Source organism: Anoplophora glabripennis, unplaced genomic scaffold (assembly GCF_000390285.2).
Source record: "Anoplophora glabripennis isolate ALB-LARVAE unplaced genomic scaffold, Agla_2.0 scaffold48, whole genome shotgun sequence".
NCBI lineage: Eukaryota > Metazoa > Arthropoda > Insecta > Coleoptera > Cerambycidae > Anoplophora > Anoplophora glabripennis.
This window is the reverse complement of record NW_019416270.1, coordinates 729418-751078: the sequence shown is the minus strand read 5'-3', so window position 1 is coordinate 751078 and position 21661 is coordinate 729418. Positions and strand designations below refer to the sequence as shown.

Genomic DNA, 21661 nt, shown 5'->3' with positions numbered 1-21661 from the left:
CTACAAAAATTCCTTTATTCTCATAAACTATTTATTTTAAATGTAATTTATTATAAATCCAATTTGTTTCCTAAATTCCACATATGTACTACATTTTACCTCTGTACGCGCCACTGTTGTTTACTTGTTTTTTGGAAGCGCTCTCTAATTGACGGCAAAGCTCGCCAGGTTAGTATTTGACGTATAACCGACCAGTTCGTACACTCGATGCACCTGGGCGACTACAGCTACTACCAGAACACAGTGCGTATGCAGCGGTATTTCAGATTTTACATTGAATTTCATTTTAAATTTGAAATGATTTATCTTACGCCTCCTAAAAACGATGACACGATTTTCCTTTGATAAAAGGCCGGCAATTTTTTGCTCTACTTTGCATCGTATACGATCCTACTATAGGTCTTGTTCATAATATATAGGTACCAAGCTGTTTATGTATCTCCAGAGAAAATAGTGTCCTCTGTAAGATGTCTGAAGGCAAACCTTCAAATAATTTATATCGCAGAGATGTGAAGTTTATATTAGTATATTCCTTGTTAGCCCTGAAAATACATATATAAATTAAAAAAATACTATTTCTATTAACAAAAATTCGTGGTCTTATAGACACAGAATTGTCTGTTCAAAGAGCACTTTCGCAATGTTTCCGTCGACGTGCAAAATCTGCAGGTTCTGACTTTCTGCAGTTCTAAAACTTCATTATTACGTTCATATCACAATTGTTACACTTATACATCGCAGTCTTATTGAGCACATTTGTACTTGCACGGCGAGTCACTGAACTAAACTACAAAAGTGTGGAGTCAAGTGCGTCAAGGTGATATAATTATGTATTTGATGAGCGGCTCCCATTAATAGCGAATAGTGCTCCACAAACTCAACAAAGGGAATTAGGGACAAATAAAAAAATAATTAAGACTTGGGCTTCCTTGAAGTTTTACCACACCTTTAAAATATTCTGGGTTCTAATAATTCACCCTATAAATACAAAAAAGTTTGGGTCTTATTTAACTTTACTCTCTCTAATTTGAAACTCATCAGTTATCACTAACATAAAACCATTTTCAGTTTCGCCCTCAAGTACAAATTTGTCATCTAAAAGTTTCCCAGTGCAAGAAGCCAAAGACGTTATGGAACAATCAGTAGTAGAACATGTTCAGGCATCGTCACATACTGTCAGAAAAAGTNAAAAAGTTTAGTGTACATTTATGCCACACATGTGGCTTATGTGGCGCCTTCTAAAAGATACATTAAATTAGATATCAAATTATGATTTCTCATACCAAAAAATCGCCAGATAAAAATTTTTTTGTATAACTGTCCAAAAATGTTCAAGTTATTGTGAAAAATAAATTTTGAAATTTCACTTTTAACACCCTTTATCATTCTTATTATCAATATTTTATTAAGGCAAGTTGGCTCAAATCGTAATATTTTAAAGTCACAAATCTATCATACTTCTATGTACAATTACTTAAGGACCACCCTGTATAAATTAGACACAGAATTGTCTGTTCAAAGAGCACTTTGTGTACACTGCAGATCTGGGGAGATTCTAAAGGAATCATTTGCAATGTTTCCGCCGACGTGCAAAATCTGCAGGTTCTGACTTTACGTTCATATTACAATTGTTACACTTTTACATCGCAGTCTTATTGAACAGATTTGTACTTGCACGGCGTCAAGTGCGTCAAGGTGATATAATTATGTATTTGATGAGCGGCTCCCATTAATAGCGAATAGTGCTCCACAAACTCAACAAAGGGAATTAGGGACAAATAAAAAAATAATTAAGACTTGGGCTTCCTTGAAGTTTTACCACACCTTTAAAATATTCTGGGTTCTAATAATTCACCCTATAAATACAAAAAAGTTTGGGTGTTATTTAACTTTACTCTCTCTAATTTGAAACTCATCAGTTATGACTAACATAAAACCATTTTCAGTTTCGTCCTCAAGTACAAATTCGTCATCTAAAAGTTTCCCAGTGCAAGAAGCCAAAGAGGTTATGGAACAATCAGTAGTAGAACATGTTCAGGCATCGTCACATACTGTCAGAAAAAGTCCCAGTTTCAGAGTGTAAGTCTTTTTTATTTAACTTACCTTGCGATATCAAAGGTCGTCACGTCTACCAAATTCTGTGAAAATGTATTTAAAATTGTTTGATAAACTAAACGGCACAAATTAAATATTTGAAATTGCGCTAATTTCAGGAAGCCAGACCTTGGTCAGATGGAATTAACACTGTTCTACAGCGAAGCAAGACAAAAACTGGTAGTTACTGTGCACAAGATCACGTAAGATTTGTAGACGTTTATCTTACATTTGCTTATACAATTTTCCTCTTCCAGAAATTTATTACTGAAAGATGCAAGCGACATTCCAGATCCTTATGTAAAACTGAAGTTGATAACTCCAGAGACCCACAGTATTAAACATAAAACTAAGGTAGGTAAAACTATAAACGACGATTAACATAACAGTTTACAAATGTCCACATTATGTCCACATAAATATTCAGCTGATTTAATGCAATTTTAGGTAATTACTGATAACTGTGATCCGGTTTTTGAGGAAACTTTTGAATATTTACTGACACAAACTGAGCTATCAAGGTCTAAATTAATCCTAACTGTAAAAAGTAAAAAGATGTTCTTCAATTCCAACATCATTGGGCAGGTGAGATGTACCTATTTACAACCCAGGTTAAGAGTCTAATTCAATTAATTATTATTTTCTAGGTAATTATAAACTTTAGAACTTTCCACGACCTGGAGGAGCCTTACAGAGAATGGTTTGAATTAGCGGAAGCTCGTGATTCTGATTAAATATATAAGTACCTATTTTTGTTTATATTGTTTTACTTATTTTCATATGTGTATATTTATTGTATTTTACTAATAAATGCTACAAAAATATTTGTGTTACAACTTTATTATTTAAGTCATTAAAATTATTATTTTAATAAATAATTTATTTAGAAGAAATAGAAGGAGACAAACAGTGAGTAGGATTAATTTTATCAAATTATAATGTTCGTCATTTCGGAATGGATGACAAATTTTAGCAATTTCTCATTACAGTTACTTATATTTTCATAAAATTCCTAGAAAATTTTATTGGTATTTTAAATCAAATTGTATCTGTATCACAGAAATATTCATTATTTCTTAAAAAGTACCCTAAACTGGAATGGTTGGTTTATAAAAAAGTATTAGTCCTAACTTAGTCTTAGTCTTAGTATTAACCTTTACACTAACCTTAGTATTAGTCCTAAGAATAGGTACACGTTTATAAAAACAATGTGTGGTCCTAATTTTATTAAGATTAACCAATGAGCGATTCGACTACGCGCATGGCTAGTAATATCACAGCATAATACTTGTTTATTATTCTGTGGTAATGTTATTTTATTTGTTTTGTTGGTGAGTGAAAAGAAAAATATAACCTATTACTATGGTAATGGCGTATTGGCGACCACCATAGACAAAGACAGGAGGCCACTATGCTACGAAATGCAATACTTGTGCATGCGCACTTCTCAGATCTTAGTCTTAATCCTAGAAAAATTAAAAGATGCGAACTTTCAAGGTCATGTCTTAAGACCTCCTTACGACTAGGGATTTTTATAAACCGATACATTACATTATGTACATTTAACTTTTTAGGACTAAGATTAAGGTTAAGTTACGGCTAAGTTAGGACTAATACTTTTTTATAAACCAACCATAAATATGTAAAATTAACCAAACATTTAAATGGTACACATTTACATTATTTACACGATGCATGATGTATTGGAATATACATATAATTTAGAGATGTCTGTAAGGTATGATTTTTCTGAGTATCGGATTTTTCTTCATACCGATACTCAATATTTTGTACCAGTGTTACAGCTTATGATACAATATGATTCAGTACAGTATCTGACAATACCATCGGTAATGAAGTGAACCTGAATGCTTGAGCTGATTTACCGGCAACTTTCCAAAAAAGTGACCTACAATCGGTAGATTTAAAGCTATTAGCGTAGCTTATAAATTTAATAACAATGGTACAATCTATCTGTCCATCTTGCGGTAAAACTTTGGGGGAAGTTTGTATAGTTGATGTCTGAAAAAACTGAGATAATTTTTTAGCTTAAAAATGTTATCCTTGTTAATTTATTCTGTTTGATCTTTGCTTTTTTTTCGGATCCCATTTGGGGGGCGATCCCATCGCCCCCTCTTGGATCCGCGCCTGGCGGAGTGTGATAGCAACTGCAGTCCACTCAGTTGCATGAAATTTTGTCTGTTGCTGTCTTTTACTGATAGTAGCAAAAAAACTAAAACTCAGAATTTCCTCTACTGCATTCAGATCAGAAATCTGTGTTTCGTGTTTCCACACAAGTTCACAAAACAGTATAGTCTTTACGATATCAATTGAAGGACCAACAGTTTGATAGTATGTACCAAGTTCGGTCGCTGACGCAGCAACTCGGCATTGAAATATTTGAAAAACTTGTTCCCATATTTATTTAGCCATACCCATATACAGTTCTGGTCGAACTAAATGGGGAGGTGATAGAAATGTATACGCTCAGTTGAAGAATGCGAGCGCGGGCAAAGGAAAACGATCACAGTTTCATTGGGCTACTGGGCAATAAATCACAGCAAATGACAAGTGGTTGATAAATTGACCAGCAGTACAGTGCAGCAATGCGGAATTTGGTGTGATTCAGGTAATTTTAATTTATTATAGGCACCTTATATCAATCATTCATATTACAATTGCGAAAGGGAGAAATAAGAGGGCGATATTTTGTTTACTAATATTATTTTGGAGACCTTTTGAAACGGAACAAAACGAAATTTACCACCAATGTAATGTTTGAAGACATAAATAATTAAAATATGTTGTTGGCCAAATGAACATATAATAGAAATTTTCTACACATTATATACAAATTATTATAATTTTTTTACATTTAGCAGAAAATTTTTTTAGGGACGCCTACGAAACTCAGGCGAGGAGTACCACACCTTCACCCTCAGCGAAGAAAAAACGCTGAGGGTGGTGATACGCGGAATACCTGCGGGTGTTTCGCCAAGTGAGGTCCAACTCGACCTTGCACGACAGGGGTTCCCCGGCGCAATAGTGCACCGCATGGCGAGCCGTCAAAATAAACAGGAAATGCCCCTGGTCCTAGTTCAGGCCCCACAGGACCAGGAGGACATCCTGAAGGTAACCCGCTGCTGCTCGCTCGTGGTTCGAGTAGAGCTGCAGCGAAAGCAGCGGGTTGCCACACAGTGCCACCGGTGCCAGCGGTTCGGCCACGGCCAGACCCGGTGCACAGCTGAGCCAAAGTGCGTAAAATGTGGCGAAAACCACAGCACGCACGTATGCAAAAAGGCCAAAGACACGCCCGCCAGGTGTGCAAATTGCGCCGGGCCACACCCCGCCAGCTATATGGGGTGCCCTCAGTACCCCAAAGCTAAAAACACAAAAACACAAAACACAGACACACACACGACACAAAACACTACACAAACACACAGACAGCCCCTCCTACCCACCCCAAACACAACCCCAGGACGCACATACGCTGACATGACCAGAAAAACACAAAACACACAAAAACAAAAACACANCGCCCCCCCCCGACACCACCCTCCTCCACAAGCGCAAAAAACACCCCACAAAACACACAAAAACAGACAGAGAAAACCAAACAAGTCCCCCCGGTAATCTTGCGAAAGCAAGAACGGTGGACGCAAGTACAAAAAATACATATACAATATATACAATACAAACACTTAACATTAACTACATAAAAGCCAAACTCACTAAATACGGTATAGCGATATACCCAAACACACCAAATGACCACAGACCATTGACAAAGACACTGACAAAGGCGAGGAGTACCACACCTTCACCCTCAGCGAAGAAAAAACGCTGAGGGTGGTGATACGCGGAATACCTGCGGGTGTTTCGCCAAGTGAGGTCCAACTCGACCTCGCAAGACAAGGGTTCCCCGACGCAATAGTGCACCGCATGGCGAGCCGTCAAAATAAACAGGAAATGCCCCTGGTCCTAGTTCAGGCCCCACAGGACCAGGAGGACATCCTGAAGGTAACCCGCTGCTGCTCGCTCGTGGTTCGAGTAGAGCTGCAGCGAAAGCAGCGGGTTGCCACACAGTGCCACCGGTGCCAGCGGTTCGGCCACGGCCAGACCCGGTGCACAGCTGAGCCAAAGTGCGTAAAAGGTGGCGAAAACCACAGCACGCACATATGCAAAAAGGCCAAAGACACGCCCGCCAGGTGTGCAAATTGCGCCGGGCCACACCCCGCCAGCTATATGGGGTGCCCTCAGTACCCCAAAGCTAAAAACACAAAAACACAAAACACAAACACACATACGTCACAAAACACTACACAAACACACAGACAACCCCTCCTACCCACCCCAAACACAACCCCGGGACTCACATATGCTGATATGACCAGAAAAACACAAAACACACAAAAACAAAAACACAACACCTCACCACACGCACACACAAACACGACACCCTCCCAATCGGGCGCGGCGGCCCTGATTGACGCAACAAAGCGTCTTCAGGACTTCTGCGTCCAGCTGACGACCATGGTGTCGAATATGCAAAAATTATTCGACTTCTAATGGCTCGTCGGCCCTCCCAACCCTCCTCGCTGAGAATTTCGTCCTGGAACCTTGACGGGTTCCGGGCCAAAAAAACGGAACTCGTGGACATCTTGAACCGTCTAAACATAGACGTTATGGCTGTCCAGGAGACCTACCTCAGCGAGGCATCCCGTACCTCCATCCCTGACTATGACATATACAGACATGACAGAAACCGTAACGGGGGTGGTGTTGCACTCATAGTAAAGAAGTGCATCGACCACTATCCGCTGCAGCGGCTCCAAACTCAAAACACAGAGGCCGTGGCGATAGCGGTGAGATCGCTACGGCATGGAGACGTTGCGGTGGTGTCCTGTTACCACCCACCCAGACTACCACTACTTGACAATGACTTAGACAAAATCCTTTCCTGGCCCCAGACAATTGCCATCGGGGACTTCAACGCGAAGTCCCCCATATGGCACAGCGGGACGACGACCACAAGAGGTCGCGTCCTGCTGAATTACCAAGACAGACACGACGACTTGACTATACTCGGACCGACAGAACCGACACATTACGGACCCGTAGGACGCCCCGACGTTATCGACATTGCCCTCTTAAAATCTATACCGTTAAATGCCCAAATATCCACCCAATACGAAGGGTCTTCCGCCCACAATCCAATATTTCTGGATCTGGGGCGAAGACAGAGATATGAAGGCACCTTCACGAGGAGGTTCACTGACTGGGAGCGTTTCCGAACAGTAATGCAAGGAAACATGGCGCTCCCAGTCATCGAAACCACCCATGATCTGGAGGCGGCAATCCTCTCCCTTGAGACTGACATTAAAAACGCCCTGACTCAGACTACGACGGAGACTATTGTCCCCCGACTGACAAACCCCCGGGGCACCCTCCCCGATGACATAAAAAACTTAATACGTGACAGACGACGTGCGAAACGGCTTGCCACCCGCACCCGCCTCCCCCGACACAGACATGACTTAAACGTACTTAACAGACGGGTGAAGGCGGCTCTGGATGAACTGGCCCAGGATAACTGGGCTAGGCACCTGGAGTCGCTGGATCCACAAGACAACAGCCTCTGGAAAACGCAGAGGGCCCTGCGACAGACCGCTCGCCGTAAAATTCCTCCAATCCACGGTAGTGTGGGGGTGGTTTACACGAACCAGGAAAAGGCCGAGGCTTTCGCCGATAGCCTGGAACTGCAGTGTAGACTGCCTCAGCTGCCCGACGAAGACGAGGAATTCGAGATAGTGGCTGAGCGCGCGGCCCGACGCGTCGACAGAGAGCCAGACAATGACATAATCCCCCCCGCAACACCTGACGAACTAAGACTGACAATACGCAGACTTAAAAACAGAAAAGCCCCCGGACCCGACAATATACATAACACGACACTTAAACGACTACCACACAAGGGCCTCATGGCCCTACTAAACATAACAAACGCGACACTCAGACTAAGACACTTCCCTACCCGCTGGAAAACAGCAAACATAATCCTTATCCCAAAACCCAACAAAGATCACACCATCCCATCCAACTACCGGCCCATTAGCCTGCTCCCGGCTATGAGCAAAGTGGTAGAAAAAATTATCCTAACCCGTCTAAGAACCCACTCCCAAGAACTGCAAGTCATTCCAGACGAGCAGTTCGCCTTCCGACCCAATCACTCCACTGAACTCCAAATCCTTCGCCTTACCGAGCACATCACGGCGGCCTTCAACAGGGGACAGTACACTGGTGCTGTCTTCCTGGACGTCGCAAAGGCCTTCGATACGGTTTGGCATGAAGGCCTACTGATGAAAATGCTCACCAACCAATATCCCATATCCTTTACCAAACTCATAAAATCCTACCTACACCACCGAAAATTCCGCATCCAAATCCAAGATTCCCTTTCCACCACCCGTCCCATGGAGGCCGGTGTCCCCCAGGGCACCGTCCTGTCCCCACACCTATACACCATTTACAACTCCGACATCCCACATCCCCCCAACACCAACATATACTTATACGCCGACGACCTGACAATCACATCCCAATCCGTAGATCCTAGATATTCCGTCTACCTCCTCCAAAGCTCCTTAGACCAACTTGAAACCTGGTGCAACAGGTGGAAAGTCAAAATTAATCCCAACAAAAGTTCGGCTATCCTTTTTACCAAACGAAAAATCCCACAAAACCTTGACAGACTGACACTATCCCAGGAACCCATCTCCTGGAATCGACAAACACGATACCTGGGCGTGACGATGGACCAGCGTCTCACGTGGAAACCGCACATCGTGGAGACGGTGGCGCGAGCGAAGACCACCAGGGCTAGGCTCTATCCCTTACTCAAAGGTGGAAACACCCTCAGTTTAAGGAATAAGCGAACGCTTATCAAGGTGGTACTTCAACCGCAGCTAACCTACGCCTCCACGGCGTGGGGTCACGCGGCAAAAAGCCACTTAAAGTCATTACAGGCTGTGGAAAACATAGCCCTCCGCACGGCCACCGACGCGCCCTGGTACGTAAGAAACACTGACATATTACGAGACTTACAATACACAAACGCTACACAGACAATAAGACAAAACGCGGAGAAACGATTTGACGTAGCCGCTAGACATGACAATCCCCTCCTCAGGCAAGCCGTTGACTACGTACCCGACGTGACCGACAAACACAAAAGACCTAGACACCAACTTTTTGACCCTGGGTGACCACCCCAATGACCCCCCCCCTGCCCGCTAACCTTTTCTGTTTCAGAGACAGCCAGGATCAAGAAACGAAGACAACGACACACACACACACACACACACACACCCCCCATACCCTCCTTAACCCTCCCCTCCCGCGCTAGCCTAAGGGCCACCTTAGCAAAGCGCATCCCAGGCTGCATAGCCGCACTACCCTACCCAACCATACCACACATAAACATGACACTACCCCCGGGGTTTACACAGACGAGCCGGCGAAGCAAGAAGAGCGCCAGAAGAAAGGGCCCTAGCCGGCGGGGCCCAGCCAGGACAAAAGGAGGTCCCACAAAGCGCCTACACCGGCCGCATTTGCGGTCGGGGTAGACGACGGATGGGGCCCACCTACGAAGGCTGTCCAGGCCTACACGAGATGAGGCAGGATAAAGAGGGATAATCCCCCTCGATCCCAAATCATTGAGGCCAATTTCTAGCCATGGAATAATGGCGAATCACATTTCTGTCTAACTTTATCTGTGCTCACCGTCGAGTTTACTTCTTTCCTACCGATGCTGTTCAGTGGTCAGCATATCTCTCCAGGGTTGCCAGGTGTAGCGATATATCGCCATTGCGGCTACTTTTTGCGGGCATTGATTTAATAAATATAATAACCGCGATAATTTTTTAGATGCAAGCGCACCAAGCGGCGAAAGCGGTAAGTTCCCAGACAAGGTAATTTTGACCTTGGCGTTCGTGTTTACACATTCATTTGAACAACATTCGTATTATATTTCCCATTATTATTAGTAATTTTGTTATTAAACTGCGGCTATTTGACTTTTGTGTTATTTTATAAGTTTCAAATATTTCATAAATAAATTTTAATGCAAGTATTTATGTCTACCTTGTTTGTTTCTAGCATTACAATTTAATGTACATTTTTTGAGGTTATAAGTTATCCGTTGTGAATACCCAATTTCCTATTTAAATGCCTACGAAAACTCTCGTTGTATATCGACAATAATATTTTAAAAATTTCTTTAATGATTTGATGAAAACTTAATTCTGGATGTTTTTTGGACCATGAAGGACAATCCTGATCTGAACAATAATAGTTCGACAATTTCTTCTTTTTATCCATAACTGCTGAAGTTTTCCTCACACTATTTTCTTAAAGTAATGGTGTTCAAAAAACAAACACTAAACACAGTTTTAAATAAATACAAAACGAAATGTCCCACACACAAGAAATGTTTACCTTGTTTCGCTAGTATCACTTGCACTATTTATGATCACTTGTCACCGCCAGAGGGCGAGCGATTAGCTGCATTCGCGGAATACACAAAATCGCAGCAAACAAAAGTTTATAAGAAAAGTAAAGCACATTAACCATTTAAAATTAGTCGTGTTTTGAATAGATCCTTAGTTCAGTCTCAGTCCATCTGACTCTTAGAGCATAATATAGTATATAATGCTCTAAGATGTGATCTAATTGACCAAACAATATTCAGAGTAACTGGGATTCTAAAAACAAAATCTAAAACAAAAACTTCGAACTTTTAAGATGGCGACATTGTGCAACTTTTTATGTTAATGTTAGCGCTATCCCAACTTTCTAAAATCTGGCAACCCTGTATGTTAGTGTATCTGTCATACGTCAAAATAAGAAAACAAAAATATTTCATATAAAAACAAANTCTAAAACAAAAACTTCGAACTTTTAAGATGGCGACATTGTGCAACTTTTTATGCTAATGTTGGCGCTATCCCAACTTTCTAAAATCTGGCAACCCTGTATGTTAGTGTATCTGTCATACGTCAAAATAAGAAAACAAAAATATTTCATATAAAAACAAACAAATGTGCCTAACCTCAGAGGAATAAGTAAACATATTCCTCTGAGTACCTACCTAACTATTTTATTCATATTCATATTAAAAAATTGACAACTGGAAACTTTCTTAACAATACGGGTAAGTTACTGTAACAAATAATATTTTTCAATAACATTAGGTATATTTTAAAATTCATTCTGAATTCACATATTTATATTACACTTCTGTGGCATATTTTGTATTAATGTGTGGATTAAGCAATGTAATCATATTATTTTAGATTACTGTGGATATAAGAAACATGGATTTATTTGCATTGGTAAGAGAAAAATTTCACGAAGAAGTACCCTTGTACTTAAAAAATATTCTTAAACATTCAGGATATGATAATAGACTTTCATTAGCAGGTATAACAGAAAAAGAAATAAATCAAATTGAGCTTTTCGCAAAAACCCAATTAAAATATATTTTACTTAAAAAATCAAATGTCAACTATGAGGAATTTTATCATCTTTATAATGAAAACATCGAAGACTTTATCATTTTACCCGGACATAAAAAATTATTATTAGCAATAGGTGAAATGTGTGCAGAAGAAAACAATAAAATGAAATTAAAAGAGTCTTTCTTCAGTGATGACTATAACGCAAAAAGGAGGAAAATTTCAAATCTGCCTATTCCCATTGCATCTGAAGATTTAGGTTCAGATGCATGCGAGAGTATCAGTGGGGACAAATCAGGGGATTCTGTGAATTCACAAGAAGAATACAAATATGTGTATGATATATGCTACCAGTGGATTAAGAAATTCAGTGATACTTTGTCAGAGTCAGAACAAAACAAAGTTATTGAGACATTACATCGTTTAGAAATAAAGATTTCCTCAGCATCGCCAGAGGATACTGTATATTACGCATATATAAAGTGTTGCATTTGTCAAACTGAAATAAAGACACAGAAAAGAATAAGGAGAGAAGGCAATTCTACTTGGCTCATTTCCAATTTTTATAAGCATTTCAAATTTCATTTCTCGGAGAAACCTGCTTCATCTGAGAGAAAGGTGGGAAATTTACTTAGATCTCAATCCAAAAACCTACATTCCTCATATACAGAGGAGGAAAATGATAGCTTAACATATGAAGAAGTAAGCTTGGCTGAATATGAAAATAATTTTAAACAGGAAATGCAGGACTGATATAAAGGTGTCAAGAATGGTAGTTTTGTATTTAAAAACTTCTCTAGATTTGAGTATTAATCAGATTTCCTTCACATTCTTCAAATTTTTTTGTCAGTACCTACTGAATTTTGATGTCAATAAATGAACGAATGAAGGAAAAATAAAGGAAATATCATATGAATGAGAAAATAAAACAGAATTGACAAGTATACTGGGTGTACATATATTGCATGGTCATTATTATATTAGAAATTTGGTATGATGTTTCAAGTCATTTTCCAGTACAGGTAGCTGTGCAAATCTAAATTATAGTCTTTCTGAAGTCAGTTGAATATGTATGAAAACGCCTAGCAATAAAATTTAATGAGTTTCATAGGCGTCCCTAAGAAAGTTTTCTGCTAAAGGAAAAAAATAATTTGTATATCTATAATATGTAGAAAATTTCCATTATGTTCATTTGGCCAATAATATATTTTAATTATTTATGTCCTCAAACAATTTTATTATATTGATGGTAAATTTTGGTTATGACATACCAAAAAACATTTACATTTTCATTAAAATATATATAAGAACCAACGGGAAGGTATGAACATATCCTTGCCAGGAAATGATAAAGAAAGATCGTTAGTTTAGGTTAGAAAAGTTATTAATTAAAAATAATCAACTAAAATAATTCCACATTGCTGCACTGCACTGTTAGGCAATTTGTCGACAACTGAAATTTATGACCCAGTCGCCCAGTGCGGCGTTTGCCCGCGCACGCATTCGTCAATTGGTCGTGTACATTTCTATCACCTGCACGTTTAGTTCAACCAGACCAGTATATGGGTATGACTAAATAAATATGAGAACAAGTTTTTCAAATATTTCAATGCCAAGTTGCTGTGCAGCAGCCGAACATGGTACATACTGCCTAGCTCTTTGGTCTTCAATTGAAATCGGAAAGCCTATACACAGTAATATAACCAATTTTAGCTGTTTAATATAATAATGAAATATTTACATTATATATCTGTAAAGTGTATTTAAATATTGACTTAAATGGAGCTGATTCATATACGAAACAGAAAATATTTTTTTTGAAATTTATTATTTTGCTTTATAAAAATTATATTTTTTTTCAATTATATATTTTTATAATTTCATAAAATAAGTGTAACATTGTTTTTCTATTCTCCAGAACAAGTAGATACAGAATGGACAATACTTAATTAATATAATAAAAATGTGTTAAGCTATAATTTCTTTTTCAATTTCATACATTTTTCCAAGTGACGCTGCAAGTCCCTTTTTCGATTGAAGGAATTAAAGCATTTGCAACATGTAAAAGGTTTATCAGTGGAATGTATTATTTCATGTGTGCGCAGATTTGAAGACTGAGTAAAGCCTTTCCCACAAATCTTACACACATACGGTCTCTCCTAAAAAAAATTCCTCTATTTAATATTTCTGAGTGTCGCAATGAGTTTTTTTTAACCTTTAGAGGACCGAGGAACCAGGTCCTTATTAACCTATGGTGAGGCCCAGGGCTACAAGCTCTACGCAGGCTCTCTAAATTAAAAAAAAAGTTATTTCAAATTTTATTCTTTTTCACCCTCATTCCTGGGTCGAATCACCCCAAATCTCTTGTACAACTCCATAAGCCATCATATTCAGTAATCGTGCTCAAAGAGAGAATTTTTATTCCTTTTGGAATAAGGTCCTTTTGGAGCCAGCAAGTTACTAGAAAACTATTTATGGAAAAAAGCCGACCCTCTAAAGGTTAAATGAACTAACAATTATACATCACTTAATACAAATATATGCAATAAATCACGGTTTGTATTTTTGTTTTTAATAATTTAATAGGAAATATGTATATAAGACACGTGTGATGAAGTGGGAGGAAATACAGATACCTCTAATAAATATTTGTAGAAATGCATGATTAAGTACTTTCCGATAGTATCTTTAGAAAACTGATTGAAATTAAATTTACCTGTGTGTGAATCCGCATGTGACAACTTAAAGTGCTTGAATATTTGAAATTCTTTTCACAGTGAGGACAACGATAAGGTCTTTCACCAGTGTGTACCCTAATGTGTCTCTTAAAATCGCTTACATTTCGACAACACTTACCACACAACTCACATTGCTTTCCATTACCTGATATTCTGCTTTTGGTTTCTTTGGATTGTTCATGCAGTGTTGCATGTCTAAGTAAGTCATATTTGTTTGTAAATGCTTTGTCACATTCGGCACAAGGAAAGTCCCTTTCATTACTGTGTATCTTCAGGTGATATACTAAAGTTCGGTTGGATTTAAATCTTTTACTGCATACCTGACAACTGTATTTCTTTTGGTTAATGTGAACTTTTATGTGATCATGTAAATTGCTTTGGTGGATGAACATTTTGGGACAAGACGGACAAGGTAATTTACGAACATTACTGTGTCTTGCCGTATGTTTATTTAGGCCTCCCTTAGAAGAAAAATGTTTACCACAGTCTTTACATTTAAACTCTTTTATTCCAGAATGGGTCAATGTGTGTCTCTTTAATTCTGCGTGGTATTTGAAACATGTACCACATATGTGGCACTGTTTATTCTTTTCTGGCTTAGATATGATTTCATGTATATCCTTCAAGTGATCGGTTAGTTCTTTTCGATATTTAAAATGCAAGTCACAGATATTACATATATGCCCATGCTTTATTTTTAAGTGGCTATTAAAAGATGTTTGAGACAAAAAATGTACATTGCATTTTTGACAAGTTATGTAAGTATTTTCTTGTATTGCCATTGGAAAATGTTCACTATATGTTTCAAAATCTGATTCATGTTCTATTTCTGCTTCGACTAGATCAACTTTTATTTTATTACTCCAAGAACTTCTTATTGTTTCATAAGTTGCTTCACATTTATTTTTAAAACCGAGGCAAATATCAAGTTCAATTTTGCATAAACTACATATCTGTTGCGGTAAACCATCACCTTCAATAACCTAGGGTTTAAATATTGTTAGATAGCTTATAAATAATTGTTCTGATTATTTGTTTATTACAGTTTTACCTGTACTGAGGTAAATAGCATAATGTTAGAAGCGATATTTTCACCAAATTGGAATATATCCATTAAATCAGAAGCACTCAGACAAACTCTACAATATTTCATATTTCAAATATTTAGAAAAAAGCCAAATCAATGTTTTATAAACTCAAAATGATGTTCTTTTAAGAAGACATAACCTAAATGACAAAAAACATAAACAATCATATTTTTAGGCAACATTCAAAACAATAAGGTGCTCTAAGGGCTTGTATTTTGTGTTGCATATAGCACGAAGAAATTCCTAATTTGGATAAAGAATATTACTTATTGTAAATTTTTACTATTGAACAGTCTTAAGGATTTAAATTTTTTATATTGGGATTAGGGTATTGACAAATTCTTTAATACTGCAACTAATTTTTGCGGAAATATTTAAAAATATGTGAATGTTGTTAGGTGTTACGTATTATTTTAAAAGAAAGTGTCAAGTCTTTCTAATTTCAAGTACCTACCCACTAAACATTTTTCAGTTTCTGACATGTTCCAGAAACGTTTCCATTTTTCTTGAAACGTTTCATAAAAAATCCATGCAACGTTCTGGTAACCCAATAGAAACCGAAGATGTCCTCCCCAAAATACGTTTCCAATGAAACGTTTCAAAAAATTGGTTTCAGTAACATTCTTTTGATGTTCCATTTATGCACTCGATATTTTTGTTTTACGTTTCAGTATATTTTCAGAAATGTTTGAGTAACATAATAATTTTTATACCATATTGTTCTCATAATGCTCTCAACTTTAGATAATTTCCATTTCAGAAGCGTTTTTGAAACAGTATAAACAGTGTGAGTAATTTTTTAAATATTTCTAATACTCTTTTGTAATATTTTTATTTGTATTGTGAATGACTTAATTCGTAATCCAGACAATTTTTTCTGATTTCTCAAAAAATTTAACTGAAAAATGTTATTGTATATTAAAAAAAATAACTGCTCTTCTAGTTTGGGGATGCAGCAACTTTTATCAAGAATTTTTTTCTTTTTGAGAAGCCACTGAAAAAGTTTCTAATATGGATTACGGATTCTGCCATTCATCGTACAAATAAAAATGTCACAAAACAATATCAGAAGCATTTTAAAAAAGCTACACATCATTTTATATTGTTCAAATACGCTTCTGAAATGGAAATTTTCTAATGTTGAGACCATCATGAATATGGTAACAATGACGAAATGATAATTAAAAAAATTAGTTATGATAATGAATCTTGAAATGGTAGGTACATGAAAAACAAATAACATTACTGAAAAATAATATAAAGAAGTTACAATTTCTTCTACGCATAGTCAATATTACATCTAACCTTTTTATAATAAATTTTACAGTAGAAATAAATAAGATACAAAAGGATATCTTGAAAAAATAAATATTTGTAGGTATACTTAAACTCTTTTATTTAAGCATTCCTATACACGTACACAAATATAAACATTTGTACAAAATATAAAATAAATGACATATATTTCACTTGATTCTTCCGTATTTCAAATAGTTCTCCGAAACGTATAGTTCCATGTTCCATTTTTTTTAGTTTTTGTCCTCTTGTCTTTAATAGGTATTAGGTAGTGGGTATAATAACTATGTTTAGGTAGATGTGACGCAAAATTCGAAATCTCTACACATATCGTTTTAAACATTTTGCATCAATATTCATTATTTTATATGCACCTTACAATAACCACAACTGCACACACTATAAATTATCACATAAAATAGCATCAAAGTAACGATCATGGAGACTATTCTCCCTGGTAACGATGAAGAACAACGAAGCCAGGCAAACGGGTAAAGGCAAACCGCAAACCTAACCTAACACCTAACATAATACGAATTGAAAACGGCACACGAGAAATAAATAAATTCGGGCTGTTACGCGCGGTCTGCGCAAGTCACGAACATACATTTTTTCTAGACTTGTGTTATAAATATGCTACCACAATTTTTTTTCTGTTTATGTCTGGTTGTACATATAACAAAGGCAAATGAACTAACGCTTGCTATAATGATGGGGCTTGAGAGCAAAATTTAAGTAATGCCGAATGGAAGTTCCATAAGATAAACAAAAGCAAAGGGTTGTTTGTTTGTCGTTGTTACGTTTCCGAGATCGAAAGGGAATGTTTCGAGTAATGTTTCAAACTCTCTTCAATTGGAATGTTTCGGCTATGTTTCACTAAGTAAGTTTTCAAGTGCTACATTTCTGTAATGAAACAGCAACGTTTCTAGTTATTGTTTCAAATGTGTAGTAAAACAGCTCATTTGCAACGTTTCATTTACGTTTCGTGTTTAGTGGGTACCTATACATCAATAAGGAGAATTTGATGGAAACACATTTTTTATCGATTAATTAAAAAAAACGAATTATTTACTTTTCTCTAAGGTATTTATTCTGCTGAATGACATGTTAAATATTCAGTCTGATAATAAGACATAAAAAAGTATCATTGACAGAATTATTATTCTGGTGACCTGGGATTCTGTCCATCTACGTATTCATAAATAAACATAGAGATGACATTCCCTGGTGCTTGTAACTCGGATTTTCCTGAAAATAATTGTAATTCATAGAAGGTAAATAAGATAATTCAATATACTAGTGGTCATATTTACTTTATGATTTACGTGTCGTCTTGTCCTCGATTCCAGAAATTTTCACAGTAACAATGTAACTATTTTTGTAGGTACTTTAAAATAAATATTTTTTTGTGGTTTACAATGTAAAAATGTGGTTGTTTATGTACGATATTTCATGAAATTCGTAAGTGTTAATAGTTTATTTTCACAGCACATCGTTTCCCCGTAATATTTGTACTGTTGCGCATTTGTCAGAAATGCCAGTTTGCCATATGTACACTTATTGGTCGAAGTAGGTATTATTTCATATTCATTGCATAACTATCACGAAATCATATAATGTACCTATGTGCCGCAATTTCTTTAAAAAATGAGGTTTATGACCATCTAATTTAAATCATATGCAATAATATGTATGATGTCTCACTAATGTCAAAAATTTTAATTCCGTCCATGTGATTCTAACATTTCCTCTAATTTCAATGAAATTTAATTTGCTAATATGTACTTACGTATTGTCTTCTGCGACTTTGGTGATTAGAAGCGGTTTGAAGCCTTCTAGAGAACTTTGAAACAGGCGAAAATTGTATTCGCGCTGCGACTTCTGCTTCCTCCACACGTGTGTCTTTACTTTAGGCGAGACCGGTCCTGCGTAGGGTCGTTGGAGACGACTTCGTTCTGACTTGAAAATTGAGCGAAAATTTGAAATCGCTCTAATTTGGAATACTATTCCATCTAGGATATATATTGTAACTTTCTTTAGTGATTGTATCAACAATTATATTGATAATTTATGTAATCAATTTTCTATTAATATAGTATTCTGTTATAGAGATCAGATAAACAGAAGAAGAAACACTAATAGAATAATCTTGGGATATATTATTACATCTTTACTACATAAAAATAGTTTTCAAATAACTGTAAAAAATTTCTACACAAACATTGTATGCCTAATACAGAGTTTCTAATAATGAAAATTAATTCTTATAATCAACTAGTAAATTTGGAAATTATTTGAAATTCAAATATTTTGATTCCTATCAAAAAACTTTTCATTTTTCTTAACGTAATTAAAAGAAACCAAGACCTCACATTCGCGAAATATAAATGTAAAGGGCACCATACATTACACGGTTTTAACTGTACCTACACCTACGGTTTAAACCAAACAAAGTAAACAGGTGAGACGCCGTGCCCTGCGTGTCCACATAGTACTATTCGTTCCGCACCACACTCAATTCAATTGTTGGCGAGACATGTAGCAGTAGCGACGATTGTAGAGATAAAAAATGAAAAAATTGTTATTATTATGATCATTCTATTTCATCATACGGTTTGTTACATATAGAGATTTTAAATACTTCGATGATCATTTATTTCATCAAGATTTGTCTATTATAAATTGGAATCATATTTACAGTCTTCAGAGTGTAGATGCCATGCTTGATTATTTTAATTCTAATTTACTTGAACTTATTGATAAGCATGCACCTTTGCGTACTGTTAGAGTGACTAAAAGACGTGCCCCATGGCTCACCGACACCATTAAGGAGATGATTATGTTAAGAGATAAGGCTTATCATAAATACAAAAAGTCTCGATTAGGTAGAGATTGGTCCTGTTATAAAGATCTTAGAAATTATGTCACTGTGGCTATCCGTAGGGAAAAAAAGTCGTATTTATTTTGGGTCCTTAAAAATAAAAATAATAGATCCACTTGGAATACCTTGAGATCTCTGGAGGTTGTCGGTTCAGCAGGTTCAGCTTGAGAATTTTGCCTTCCTATACACTTACATGATCCCAATGTAATAAATACTTATTTTAATAATGTCATGTCAATTTCATCCTCTCATGAACAAGCTGAATTGCGTAATAAATATAACAATTATGTTCCATTTAAAAATATTGATATATTTTATTTTCATACTGTGACCACCAATGATATTAGTAAGTACATTAATTTGATCAAATCTCAATCAGCTGGTTCTGACTAGGTACATCTCTGTTATCATGCTCAAATTGGTTGCAGAACATTATTTATTAAATCGCCTTACTTATATAATTAATACATCCATTTTAACGCACACTTCTCCCAGATGTTGGAAAAATGCTAATGTTATTTTGTTGCCGAAAATACCTAATGCTACCGATCTAAATCATCTTCGGCCTATTAGTATCTTTCCTATTATCTCCAAAGTTCTCGAAATGGTTATGAAAACACAAATGTCGCAGTTTATTTTTGATAATGATATTATCCCTTCCTTTCAGTCCGGCTTTAGGCCTCAGCACAGTACCACTACTGCATTAGCACGTATTTCAGATGAAATTTATAACGCCACTGATAATGGTTTAATTACGTCCTTGATTCTTTTAGATTATAGCAAGGCGTTCGACACATTGGACCACCCTATCCTTTGTAAAAAGTTAATGTACTTTGGCTTTGATAATAGTGCTGCTTTCTACATTTTTAGTTATTTGTCTGGCAGAACACAGCAAGCAATCATAAACTCTAATGTGTCTGACGTCTTGCCAGTGACTCATGGGGTTCTTCAGGGGTCCATTTTAGGGCCCTTGCTGTTCTCTATTTATATAGCGGATTTTTATACATTTTTGAATAAATGTTCTGTGCATTATTACGCTGATGATACCCAAGTGTATCTCAATTGTCGTGTTACGGACTTAGCTGCTTTTAATGATTGTTTTAATTACGACTTAAACTCATTGTTAAATATCTCTGCTGCTCATAGATTGAAGCTAAATCCTGACAAATCTAAAGTCATAATATTTAAAATTAGGAGATATTTCTTTAAATTTTTCCAATGAGTGTAATAATCTGGGACTTTGGTTTGATGAGGAGCTAAGATTTACCAAGCATGTAAACAATCTGTGTCGATCATCGTACAATACCTTAAAGCAACTTTATCCCCATCGTGCCATCATGGATTCATCTCTAAAAATCAGTTTATGTAATTCTTTAATATTTTCAAAGCTCTCATACAGTGACTGTATCTATGGCCCAGCTCTACTACACTCCGATATTCAGCGTTTGCAGTGAATTCAAAACTGTTGTTTTAGATTTGCATATGGAATTAGAAAATTTGAACGAGGAATTACTGAGTTAATTAAAAAACATAATTTTCTTAATCTTTCGTACTCTCGTAAGTTGCACTCTTTATGTTTAACTCATAAAATTCTTCAGCAAAAATGCCCTGTATACTTACATAAAAAATTTAAGAGGCTTCATAAAGCCACTTCGATGTTTAATCCTCGTTATTCGCGTTTATTAGAGATTCCTCGCCACGCCACTGCCCTGTATACTAGAAGTTTTATCTATCACGCCTGTAAAGAATATAATGCTTTGCCCGTTTGTTTTAAGTCATACACTATTTTGAACTTTAAAAAAAAGTTAAAGCAATTTCTTTTGGATGATTTTAATACTAGTTAATAATTTGCTGTCACTAAACTGTCTTTTAGGATGTCGTTAACTGTTTGTTTTTTTTTTCACTTTGTCACTACGAGTTTTTCATTTGATTCATATATATGTGTACCTATATATTTTTCAATTTATGTTCATATTCTGTAGGGATTATGTTTAGAGATTTTATTATACTTAGGGTATTTTGTGTTCTTCATTTATTTATTTTTTT

General features: G+C 36.5%; 3 protein-coding genes across 7 annotated transcripts in view; 2 read left to right on the top strand and 1 right to left on the bottom strand.

Moving 5' to 3' along the window:
* LOC108904966 (extended synaptotagmin-3) overlaps positions 1-2910 on the top strand; it is a 36000-nt gene extending 33090 nt beyond the window's left edge. For 2 of the 3 annotated variants that reach the window (XM_018707702.1, XM_018707700.1), the window contains exons 16-20: positions 1947-2079; positions 2214-2297; positions 2352-2448; positions 2542-2679; positions 2742-2910. In XM_018707702.1, the coding sequence (XP_018563218.1) occupies positions 1947-2079; positions 2214-2297; positions 2352-2448; positions 2542-2679; positions 2742-2828 (539 nt within the window). In that variant the 3' untranslated portion in view covers positions 2829-2910. Of the gene's footprint in view, positions 1-1068; positions 1171-1946; positions 2080-2213; positions 2298-2351; positions 2449-2541; positions 2680-2741 lie in introns of all 3 variants that reach the window. The other variant, XM_018707701.1, reaches the window with a different exon arrangement.
* Positions 2911-11185: 8275 nt separating this feature from the next.
* LOC108904975 lies at positions 11186-12730 on the top strand. Its single transcript, XM_018707714.1, has 2 exons — positions 11186-11308; positions 11451-12730. The coding sequence occupies exon 2, from the start codon at positions 11472-11474 to the stop codon at positions 12363-12365; it is 894 nt and encodes a 297-aa protein (XP_018563230.1). The 5' UTR covers positions 11186-11308; positions 11451-11471; the 3' UTR covers positions 12366-12730.
* Positions 12731-13024: 294 nt separating this feature from the next.
* Positions 13025-15564, bottom strand: LOC108904970 (zinc finger protein OZF-like). Of its 3 annotated transcripts, none has more exons than XM_018707707.1 (3): positions 15402-15564; positions 14329-15333; positions 13025-13771 (listed from the first exon to the last, which is right to left on the bottom strand). In XM_018707707.1, the coding sequence occupies exons 1-3, from the start codon at positions 15501-15503 to the stop codon at positions 13586-13588; spliced, it is 1293 nt and encodes a 430-aa protein (XP_018563223.1). In that variant the 5' UTR covers positions 15504-15564; the 3' UTR covers positions 13025-13585. The 3 variants fall into 3 exon arrangements, with proteins under 3 accessions (XP_018563223.1, XP_018563224.1, XP_018563225.1); XM_018707708.1 differs by having other exon boundaries at positions 13661-13771; positions 14469-15333; XM_018707709.1 differs by having other exon boundaries at positions 13661-13771; positions 14496-15333.
* Between the last annotated feature and the right edge of the window lie 6097 nt (positions 15565-21661).

Bases quoted from the DNA above. Each gene is read 5' to 3' on its own strand.
- LOC108904975 (XM_018707714.1), top strand. From the start codon at position 11,472: ATGGATTTATTTGCATTGGTAAGAGAAAAATTTCACGAAGAAGTACCC.
- LOC108904970 (XM_018707707.1), bottom strand. From the start codon at position 15,503: ATGAAATATTGTAGAGTTTGTCTGAGTGCTTCTGATTTAATGGATATA. The intron at 15,334-15,401 runs GTAAAACTGTAA...TTTAAACCCTAG, and splicing joins TGCTATTTACCTCAGTACAG to GTTATTGAAGGTGATGGTTT. The intron at 13,772-14,328 runs GTAAATTTAATT...AATTTTTTTTAG, and splicing joins ACATGCGGATTCACACACAG to GAGAGACCGTATGTGTGTAA.